Genomic DNA, 12,124 nt, shown 5'->3' with positions numbered 1-12,124 from the left:
ATACATTTCAGGCATGTTGACAAATTTTCTAAGTACAGTGTCACAAGTGACTTAGGGAATGGTTCCATGTGAATTCTGGAAATTCAACATCGGTCCACAGCTAACCACAAACTCAGTATGAATGACTCTGAACCACCAGACATTTCAGACCAAAAGAAAATCTGGCAAGAAATATTTTAACGATTTTAACCTCTAGTTAAAGAAAACGCTCACATGACAGGCATTGCAAGTTCCAGGTGTAAATTTTGATGTGTTACATGAGAGAACAAATTACATTAAACATGCTTTTTGGAGCTAAAAATCACTATTAACATTTTAAGTGTTTACAAAAGTAAACAGCAACAAGATCTACGATCTCTACATCAGCCTCACACCTCGAGATGCCACTCCAATAACTCAAGTCAAAATAGAATTTACTTTGTCTGCTTTATTAACATTTATTTCACTACATTAAGTTAAAGTGATAATATTACAGTATCCCCGCTATTGATGGGATCTTGTTAGTAGGCCCAAAAGACCAGCCCCATTCATAGTCTCACAGCCTGTGGAATGAGTCAACTGTCTTTTTGTATAAGAGAAATGGTATAGCTGCAGTTACCTCACGATAAAGTTGAAGTGACAAATATAACAGGCAGAAAATAATGAAAGATTTTCTTTTTTGCATGGTTGACAATTCAATACTCTTTTAAACATGTATATTTCATCCATGGTGTACAATGCAGTAACCGGTAAAAGTATCACCAAAGTTTACAAATTAAAATTTAAATAAAACAAAAAAAACATTTCTTCAGGTTTTCCCACTTGCACTGCTCCTAGGCGCTCCCACTGCACTCTGGAGGTACACTTATTCGTCACACTCCGACCCATCCTTATACAGTTCAAAAGAAATAATTTACACCTAGACCAATCTGTTTTAAGAACCCTGTTGCAGACAACTTTCACCTCTAAGAAATGTCCTTTCTTAGATTACTTTTTAAACTGAGAGAAGAGGATGACAATTGGAGGGCACCAAAGGTCACTCTTTAGACTTTAGTTTAGGAAACTTTAGAACCAACATCGAGCTATCCTATTATTTTTTAACAAATTAAAGTGGTTATATTTTGCAGGTAACAGTTACAGGAACACTATTACTTTAAACCTCAAAGAATGATGCATTTGAAAGGTGATATTTTATTATTTTAGTTCATGTGTATAATCTGGATGCGCAGAGTGCGAGACACATTTTAGGCAGGTATGTGTAAGAGTATGAAGCAGACGTGATGTGAATATGCGCTAGTATATATATTTGTTACTGGTCAATCTACCAAGAATGAATTCACTGGTACGCCATCTGACTGCAGGATTAATCAATGTCCAGCTGCCACAACGCAATGTGAAAAGAGAAACTGAATAAATGTGGACCAACTTGACATTAAGCGGAAGCACCTTTGGTACTGGATGCTTCATGGCAGCGACTGAATCCTAAGTGTATAAACATCAATTGAGGCTATGTTATGGAATACATACAAGCCACATTGGAATAAATACTGTTAATGCCTCAATGATAGGAATAACCTGAGAGGCTGTAAACATACAACAGTGACGTGCTAAGACATATTGAAAAGACGACGACATGGTAAATATCCTCCCCATCACAAGTTAAGAGATGGGGGAGTTGTAAGCTGGAAATACACAAACTAATTTGCTGACAAATCGATAGGACAGGAGGCAACTGAAGAGGACAGGGAAGAGGCGACAATGGACCTCAAAGACAGGAGCAGAAAATTTGCATTGGTGGATGGTCTGATCTTACTCTAAACATTCAAATCTCCTTTATCCGTGAATAAACCAGTTTTCCATACGCCAGCACAGAAAAACAAACATCCTCATCCAATGGCGAGCACTATCTTTACCATTACAAACTGTTTGGTACAGCACTACTTGTACAGCATTTCAACCCCGACGAGTGACTCCTGAAGCCTTAGCATGTCCTCAAAGACCAAGTTCAGCATCTCTCCCAATAATGGTCATTAATGTTTAATTACAAGAGAAAAGTTCTCACAGGCACTCTTAACAGTACTCCTGGTGACAGCCTGTGGCTAATCCCAGCTGTGTGCTGTTGCTGGTCCAGTAACTAGCTAACCAATCAGGTATGGATTAAGAGCAACCAATTGCACTGTACCTAAACTAATCAACACATGTGTTGTATTGCATGGGTAATAGATGAAGGGGGAGGCAGATCACCTTGTACAAAACATTAGCATTGCTCTCAATTTAGGGCCAGAGCCTGGGCATTGTGGTTTGTAAAATTGACCCAAGAGTCAAAATACAACTATCATACCTCAAAGTCCTGGGAAATCCTTATCTTGGTAACAAAACTCAAATAAAGAAATAGGGCAGTCGTCTTTACTTGGGTTGCTAATAACAAAGCATGTCAACCGTTAAGAAAATATCCAGACCAGAAGCACAGCCATGACATATCTGGCAGATGAGCAAGAACAATATATACAACAGCAAACCCAGCACAATAGCTAAAACCAATTACTAAATGATAAATAAGCCATCTGTGCAAACTTAATTTCCTGCCTGGATGAAACCCACCTCTGGCATAAATTTACGAAGTCAAAGGAAAAAAAACCACGCCAGAACAGAGCACGTCTTATCTTAATAAACTGGCAGGAGTCATGTTTTCGCAAATATCTGCAACTTTGCTCTCGATAGATATTCTGGGGAACACATTAAAATCAGTGTCCACGTATTTTAAATTGCTGCATAGTTTGTTATCACTAGAAGTTGAAAAGCAAGCAAGCAGAAAGGAGCACATTTCTGTTTGACAGTGTTCTTGCTTAATAAAGATGTAACAGGATTTTTCCTGATTTCAAAATGCGGCTTAAATATAAGTTTATGCAATGGGTAAAGCAAGATTTATCATGAAAGACCTACCAGTGAAGGCAGATTCGAATCTATGTGTGCGGAGTACTTTTTTCAACATACTGGGGATAAACTTTAATCCCCAGTGACTGCAAACATGCACTTTTAGTAATCAGCAAAAATGGATTACCTGTATGGGTGAGTTACATACGAAAGCATTTAGAGGGCTGACGCTACTGGGCCCTGAATAGCACAGAAAGCAGTATTTTCAGTAGGATTGTTGTAAAAGACAAGAAGGAATCCGCAGGAAGGTAGTAGTTCATTGTTTGTTCAAATACAAAATACAAGTTACTTCGCCAGATTTCCTTTCCCTATCCCACAGAACCCTCCTGCCTAGCTACATCCTCTGATGTTCTTAATATAATACATAACGTTTTACAAGCAGTGTTGTCAGAATTGCACTGGTTTCATTCCACGCAGAAGAGAGCAGATCTAATGTAGCCAGAACTTGAGAAGTCCATACAGTGTTGGTGCTCAAGGAACAACTGGACCAAGGCTGAGCTCCACATGGTGGGAGAGCCAAACAGCTTCTGATGAAGTGTCCCCTTCCTCAGTGGGGCGAATAGGAGTTGCTAGGTTCCTGAACTCGTGTTTTAGTTTGAAGCTCACCATCACTTGCCCTTCCTCTTGCTGTGGTGTGACCTTAACGAACACTCCTACTTTGTTAGCTTTTCTAAAGGCGACGACACTGAAAGACATAAATGAAGCACATTTAATAAAACTCATGCATCTAATACTGGTCTGTAACAATAGACAAAAGCTCCAGCTTACGGGTGGATCTCATCATTGTTAAAAATGTCAATAAAGATCCCATGATGGGGAATCCAGATTCCTTATGTAGGTGACATGGTTGTGCTAATGTCTGATTCAGAGAAAACAAGGGTAGTTCTAAATTGCTGCATAGGCAACGGGGCAATAGGAGGTAGCATCTGTAATCCAGCAGATCAAAAGAAGGAAAATCAGTGACCCTGAGGCAAAGGTATGGTTGCAGACACTAGTAGGACATGCAAACAAATCAACCAAGAGAGAGGAAAAGTGAGTGAACAGCTACACCTTACAAAATAAAGGTGATTCATTATGGATTTCTATGCATCTGACTGGGAGTCAGTCATTTCAGTGGCTCCGTAAGTGATCAAAGCTGTACCAAGAACACTTGTGCGGTTAAATGGGGAGCCATTAATAAGAGGAACTCACTCTGGATCATCCTGAAAATCCTGGGGTTCGGCAAGTTCATCATACTCTGCAGCAGCATCTTTTCCAGCAAGAACCAGCTCCTTCGAAGGAACGATGACCTGTAACACAAAGCAGGGAAATGGAAATGAAGGGCATAATTATCCAATTATTTTAGGGCTCTACATGATTTTTATTATGGAAAATTCTAAAGGTAGGCACTAAACATCGGCTAATAACAGGCTTTGAAAGACCTGAACAGTTACTGTTGTGTTCTGAAAGGTCAGACAGAGGTAGTTGTTTCCAACAGAAGAGCAGGAGGAGATGGAAACAACACACAGCAAGTACTGTGCCTTTACACAGGAATACATAAGATTGCGGACTGAACAGCACAGCAATCTACAATGCATCACTTTACTGGGAGGTAGTAGAAAGACTAATATCTGTGAACCTGGACTCGGAATTAGGTTGCAGAGGTTGCATGCAAAACCCACGTTGAAGTGGAACAAGAAGGAAATGAAGGCTGCAACTACGTTGGGAGGAAATATCTATTGACAACACTTGATGGCCAGGCACTATCCTACCCTATGAAAAGAATGGGTTCACGCATTCATAGGTTGCCTAGGTAGCCTTTGAGAGGAGTAATCATCTGATCACAAAGTAAATATTGAGCAGAAAACTGTACCTTAGCCTTGCTATCATCTTCCGGATCCTCTTCACAAGGAGCAAGCATCACATGGGTGATGTTCTCTACTGGGTTGGTCAATGTCAGGAGAACCTGACTTTCCTAGAGAAAATGAATGCAAGGACATATTTCAGACGAGCTATCTTCACAAATGAGAAAGATATCCACGAAGACACACTTATACAAGTAAAATTACCATAAACTCTTTATCTAGTGCTTTCTTTCACTCTTGCAGCACTGCAAATATGTTCGTTCCCCAAAATAAAAGTAAAACGTTTTAACAGCTTGGGAAAATGAAAGGCAGGCAAGGCCCAGTTAATATTTTAATCTGCTCCAGCCTTTTGAAGAGATGGAAAACTTCCTAACACGTAATCCTGGTTCTCCTCCTAGGGAATCATCTTCAAAGTCATAATCATGCGCACTGAATAAGCCCATGCGTGGGTGGTACAATTCGGTGCTTAGGACTATTGATGATGTATCCAATTAACAAAAGGTCCCACTCAAAAGATCAACTCTTCCACCAAACTCATGATTTATAGAGTAACGAGGGCTGGAGCTTTTCTCAAAGATAGTCTGTATATTTCAGCAAATTTCTTTATGGAGTTCTAACATCCCACACGCCCTTTTGGTCCTTGCTTCTCCCAAAGGAAATTACTGACCTTCATATAGCGCAGGTTGGGGATGGACATGATCCTTACTTCTGGGATGTAGTTCCTACACATTTGAGAGCAATACAAATACAGCTTAAGTAAACAGAGTTAGAATTATTGGTTAAACAGCAACAGTTAAGCAACGACTACATCCCTTTCTGTATATGTTAGTATGTTTCAGATTAATGAAAACTGCACTACCTCCTTCCCAGCAATGCACGACAATGCACAAAAGCCCTCTTATCAAGTGAAGCTTGAAGATTTCTTACTCATTCTCTCGCTAGAAGTTTGTGAGGGATGGATGTTGATGGGGTGCCAGTGATCTCATTGTGTAGTACAACACTATACCAAGAAGGCTATAAAGGTGACAATCATCATGTCTGTTGCTATAGTGTGCAACAAAGAAGAGAAATAAAGAGCCTTTCACCGAGTACATACTGCCATAATCTAGAATTCTGACAAGACACAAAGATGCAAGTATTAGTTATACTGCAAGACAAATCACTAAGTAATAGTGACTTACCTGTAATCCTAGTTCTAAAACAGGGAATCTTCATCATAGACATGTGTGGGATGATTCCCACCAAAATGTTACCGCCCACTCACCAAAAGGTTACTGCCCACTGAAGTGAGTACCTGGGAATTGCCTTATCACTTGGGACGAGTCCCCCCACAATTATCATGCAACCATTTTCGTGCCGGATGACCAAAAGAACAAGAAGGAAAGGCAACACATACAGATATTCACAGCAGTGGCTACATACAGGTATTCACAGCAATAAGAGACCCCCGTCCAAGTAGAAGCAGGTAGAGACAAATACCCACCTACCAAAGCTGGAACAGATGCACACAAAGCGGCACGGAAGAATGATATATGTGGCCATACACATGTATTACTTATGGTAAGGGGATATAAATAGTGGTCCAATATCCCAGAATACTCACACAGCCACCAGCTGGATTTTAAATTTGATAGATGTAGGGTTAAACTCTGGTTTACTCAAGTTATGCTCACATTTCTGTTGGAGAAGGGAAGAAACACAAAATAAATTCAGAGTTTAACCTGTGCTGCAATATTAAACTAATGGCAAATTGTGTGCTTCACGAATGCTGTTTAATACTAACAATGTCAAAACATGCCATTCTATTTTCTCAGTTAGGGCAACATGGAGGCATGAAAATCTACATGCGAGCCTAGCATTGGTCAACTAGAGTGTGTTAAAAAGATGTATCATCATGGACAAATAAAAATTACACACTTGTAATCCTTGTTCCCCATTGGTATTCCAGTTGGTTTCTTAAAAGTTGGACATCTCTGTGCATTTGTAAGTTAATTGGAACACATTTGAAAATGTTTTCAATCTATAAACACACAGCTAGAAAACTTTACAAAATCTTTTATCACTTTCTTCCTCTTACTTTTTTTTAAGCCAATTAAAACAGAACTGTACATTTGGCTGAAAACACCACTATTATACATTGTAAGATACAAGCACCAAATGGTGTTCATACACAAGCATAATTGGTAATTAAAGGCTATCCCTGTCCATTATGCTCATCAGGGGGTCTGTTGCTTTGAGTTCACAGGAAAGATAAGGATTACTTCACTACTGTGTCCCTGAAACACAGTGAGGTGGGTGGAGCGTTTATGAATTCAAAAAAGAACACCCACCGTGTAGAACTCTGGTTTAGAAGTAAGAAAAATTGCTACTTGTAATATTGGTTTTCAGTCACAGCACTCTGTTGAATTCAGGAAAAAGGAACATCTGTCTCCATGTGGGAGCCCGGAAACATTTGCAAGAGAAAACTCTTCAAAACAGTAAAATCGCTTGATGCCATTAAAAAGGCATTTTCTTCAACATAAGACTATTTTTAAAACAGTTTAAAATAGCCCACATAATTATACCGAACTTATGAAAATGAAAGACCATGGCTGCACTGCCCTGTTAGGGCCAAGGGTTGCCTCTGGTATCCCATAAGGTAAAGCCCTAGGTAGCTGGTCTCCAGTTCCTCTTGACTGTCATTCCCCGACAGAGAAAGTGAGAGCTCGCTCCTCCCTGCTTGTTGAGGTACCACATCTTGGTTGTATTGTATGTCAAGATCTGGATAGATTGACTACAAAGAGGGGACGGAGGCCTTGATCACCAGCCGAATCACTCAGTTTGAGCATGTAGATGGGGAATACCTGCTCCTCTGGAGACTAGAGTCCTCTGATGAGTCCCACTCTGGAGAGTGGAGACATCCATCACCACTGTGGCCACGACTGGTGGAGGGTAGAAGGAAATACCTTGCAACAGGTTCTTTTCCACCAAACACCAATCCAGTTCACTGCAGTTTCCCTAGTGATCACCACGGAGTTTGGGAAACTTCTCCCATGCGAAGACCACTGTCTTGAGAGGCACCATTGGAAAGCACTTGTGTGCCAACATGCATATATGAATAGGCGGATGCAGGAAGCAAACAGGCCTTGCAGGTGTAGCTCTATCAGAACTCGAATTCAGGCCCTCTCACCAACCACTGTAATCAGAACCTGAATTTCTTGGAAGCTATGACCAGGAGGAAAAGTTTGAAGTGATGAATTGCCCAATACTGCCCATATGAACAGGAGGTGCTGAAAGGCCTCTAGATGAGACTTGGGAATGTGATATAAAAGCCCAGGTTGAATAACAATGGCACTATTACCTGGAGGTGCTGCAACCCCAGCTGCGATGAACAGGCTTTGAGCAGCCAGTCCCCTAGGTATGGAAACACCGGGACTCCTGACCTTCAGAGGTGTGCCGTAACCACCAGTCAACCAGTTGTGCCGATGCAGGGCTACTGAAGACCCCTTAGCCCCTGCAAGAGAGTTGACTGTGTCCAGACCTGCCTTTATGATGTGCCAGGATGCAACTTACCAGACCCAAAATACTTCGTAAAAATGCTCCTTGAGGTGATCTGGAAGGTGCGAAAATATCATGTGGTCCATATTCCACAAGGCATGGGTGCATCTCCTCAGCAGGCATGCAGCATTAAACGATTTTCGGGCCAGACTACTAACTGAAAAAACCAGGTCAATGGCTTCTACCTTCTTAGATTCTCCCATCTATTGTGTCTGTCGGGAAGACACCACAAGTCAGATTAAGTCAACCTGAAGCCTACACCACCAAGTTCTCTTGGATGGGTGAAGAGAAAGGAACAGAGGATGTCCTGGAGCACGCCTGTACTTCCTTGCCTCCAACCTATTCACTACCGGGCAGAAGTGGGTTTCTCCCACACTGACATCTCAGAGTCCATCCAAAAGAGTCGCATGAAAGACAACAGTGGTTCTGATACTTACAGACAACCACAGCACACCTCTGCTAGTAGGTTAGATTTGTTCTTCTCTGTAGGTAACAGGAATTGCAGCACCTCTACTGCCTTGGGAATCACGAAGTGGACAGAAGCCACGTCTGCAGGAAGTGGCCCTGAACGGAACACCATCACCTTCTTCAGTGAAGTCTCCAAACCACTTGTGTTCCTCAACAACAGATAGTCAGCTGTATCTGTACGCAGAGGAGTAGGATTGCTACCTTAGCACTGGTATCTGTCATGGTGACAATCTCAGGCATGTATTAAGTGATTAGAATTTGACCTAAAGATAGTTTGAAAACACTGCTCTCATGCTCCCTTCGCCCGCTCTTTCCTAGACTGTTGCTCCTATATTGGGCCTCTGTCCTGGACCTAGGAAGAAGCTGCTAGGAATTTAGTTGGGGCTCATCCCCTGAAGAGCCTAGTGGAGGTGGTATTTTAGGCAGCTGGAGATGGTGCCAGCAGCACTATAATCTCAAAACCTAGGGGGAGGCGTTGGCGGAGTCATCAGACTGGAATCTGCCAGTGAAAAGTCAGTGATGACATGACCTCAGGTGGAGCTGGAGGTGTAAAAGGGTTGAATGGTGCCAGAGAAGTACTCACTTACATGAACTTGTACGGGGCCTGCCTAAACATGTCAAACATTGTGTTGAGAAAGAGAGGAGGATCGGACCCTGGAGCTAGGGATCAGGGCAGGTCTGAGGCAGTCCAGAGTACTATAATGGTGCAGGGAAGAACCCTAAAGGTCGCTGCCAAAGCCACATCCTGAGGAGGAATCACTAAAGGCTCCTGCGACAATTCCACAGGAGGTGGAAAGCTCCAAGGACTTGCCTTTGGAAGATGAATTATACTGTTTCTTCTTCTGGTGTTTTCTCCCTATAAGGCCTAGGAGAATAGGAGGAAGGGGACTTAGACCTTGGCCGGGACAGATGACTAGCTCGATGGCCATCCTGGGACATTTAGCCTCCCTTTCCTTAATCACCTTCAGATGCATGCTAAGGCAAGAGTCACACGATCTTGAGTCAAGCCCTAACCCCACAAATGTCATGGGGTTCCATAATAGAGTACCCTGAATGCTTGGCAGGTGGGGGTGGGTGGAGGTGTTGGGAAAGAACTGTCTAGCACGCTTGTATGACTCAATATCAACAAAAGATACCAGCTGCCTACAGCATAGGGATATAGATAAGCCCAAAAATGGGTCAAGGTTAAATATGCAACCACACACCAAGACTGACAATAGGGGATTAGAAACGAGCACTCAGAAAGGAGTGAAATACACAGTATCAATTTATTTTAATATAACAAATCAGGATAATGATCAATAGAAATCAATAATTTCACAAAAATAGAAATATACAAGTCCCACACTAAACAAAACAGTCATACTTGCATTAATTCCCACAGCATACTCATATATTCAACAAACACATAATCAAAACAAATTGGTTCATAGATAGGTTAAAAACAATCGAGATCCAAGGGATAACAGTTCCAATACTCGTGTTCTCCCAGTAGTATGGGGAGACAGGGTCTCCAAATATACACGAGACAGTGAAGGCCAACGCACGTTTCGGTGTTGAGCCCACGGGAGCTACACCTTCATCAGGGCAGTAGATGTTACAATTGTGTGGGACACACAAATAGCACATAAAAACAATAAAAGTATAGAAAAAGAAAAACATAGATAACACTTTAACTTTATATGTACTTTGATGAATCACTAGTCACTGTTGAGCATATCAAACAGTAGTTACATTGATAAACTAGGAATCCAAAAGGCTTTGTTATAATTATTTAAAACCAGTGTCAGTCGAGGTGGGGTCCAAATACGAAGAGATGATAGGGGGGAGATTAACCCATATTTAATAGAACGAAGTGCACCAACAGCGACCTTCACGTGAATAGAAAGCCAAGATGTGATAAAAGTATAGAATCCAACGCAACACCCGTGATACATAGGAAAAACAATAACAACAAAGGGTGCAGGAAAGACCAGATAAGAACATAGGATGATAAAGTAGATTCCAACTAACCCAGATGGAGAGGAGAATTAATACCTTGATAGGATGTGGGGCCTTAATATCAACCTCCAATTAAAGAGGGAGTCAGGGCCTCAGGAGGCTCGTAGGAATAGGGTTCTATAGCAGTGGTAAAAATACAAATAGGAGGAAATCAGGGATGGGAATCATAGGGAAAGATATATATTGCGATAGATGTATTATTGAATATCGCTTACCCAGAGGATTGATAATGCAGCAGGCTTATAGCTCATTCAACATATAAAGGGCCAGGTTGCGCATAAAGGATAAGAGGGAAACGTCGAGATACATCTCCGACGAAAAGTTTCAACGGGCGTGTCAAATCCACCGATCAGTTAGTATTTAGCCGATTCCTACACAGCACGGAAATGGTGAAATAAGGTAATGAGGAAGGATAAAGAAAAAAGAAGAAAAAAGATAAAAGATTGCATAGTTACACAAATACATGTTTTGGCACTGACAAACTGCTGGGGTCAACAGGTCTAGAATATAGATTGCGCGAAGAAAGGATATGAGTTTATGATAAACTGAGACACGTGCAAAACAGTTACCAAGTGAGCCGACCGCATGTACTAGAATAATTAAGCCGGCAACGCTGGCAGTTGATTAACTGAGAAGCATATATAGAGGGTTGGATGGACAGCGAAAAAGACGAAGCCAACCCGGGAAGTCAGCACAAATGGCCAGATCGTAAAGGCAAAGGGTCTTACCGTTAGTCATCTTAGATCATAGCGAAGGATAGAGGGGCCGGATCACCAGGTCAGGAACTAGTACTTTCGTGTACACATCTCCGGACACCAACAGTTAAGGACTACTTTACGTCCCTAATAAGGACGATGGAGGGTCTCGCGAGAGCTCGTTGGTAACGCAAAACAAAAATAGAGATAGGGCATCCATTCCGCACGCCTGATGAAAAGAGCGGCGGCGTCCATATTGGCTGCCGCCTCTCTTTTCATCAGGCACACGGAATGGATGCCCTATCTCTATTTTTGATTAGCGTTACCAACGAGCTCTCGCAAGACCCTCCATCGTCCTTATTAAGGACGTAAGTAGTCCTTAACTGTTGGTGTCCGGAGATGTGTACACGAAAGTACTAGTTCCTGACCTGGTGATCCGGCCCCTCTATCCTTCGCTATGATCTAAGATGACTAACGGTAAGACCCTTTGCCTTTACGATCTGGCCATTTGTGCTGACTTCCCGGGTTGGCTTCGTCTTTTTCGCTGTCCATCCAACCCTCTATATATGCTTCTCAGTTAATCAACTGCCAGGGTTGCCGGCTTAATTATTCTAGTACATGCAGTCGGCTCGCTTGGTAACTGTTTTGCACGTGTCTCAGTTTATC

At 41.9% G+C, this 12,124-nt stretch overlaps 1 protein-coding gene across 4 annotated transcripts in view; it reads right to left on the bottom strand.

Moving 5' to 3' along the window:
* Nucleotides 1–412: 412 nt before the first annotated feature.
* Nucleotides 413–12,124, bottom strand: part of DCTN4 (dynactin subunit 4) — a 117,827-nt gene continuing 106,115 nt past the window's right edge. For all 4 annotated transcript variants that reach the window (XM_085617703.1, XM_085617702.1, XM_085617701.1 and 1 more), the window contains 5 exons: nucleotides 6,361–6,434; nucleotides 5,425–5,479; nucleotides 4,766–4,867; nucleotides 4,105–4,202; nucleotides 413–3,598 (listed from right to left, as the gene is read on the bottom strand). In XM_085617703.1, coding sequence (XP_085473829.1) covers nucleotides 3,385–3,598; nucleotides 4,105–4,202; nucleotides 4,766–4,867; nucleotides 5,425–5,479; nucleotides 6,361–6,434 — 543 coding nt within the window. In that variant the 3' untranslated portion in view covers nucleotides 413–3,384. The remainder of the gene's footprint in view (nucleotides 3,599–4,104; nucleotides 4,203–4,765; nucleotides 4,868–5,424; nucleotides 5,480–6,360; nucleotides 6,435–12,124) is intronic.

This window comes from Triturus cristatus, chromosome 7, assembly GCF_964204655.1.
Source record: "Triturus cristatus chromosome 7, aTriCri1.1, whole genome shotgun sequence".
Classification (NCBI taxonomy): domain Eukaryota; kingdom Metazoa; phylum Chordata; class Amphibia; order Caudata; family Salamandridae; genus Triturus; species Triturus cristatus.
This window is presented reverse-complemented; position numbering and strand designations above follow the sequence as displayed.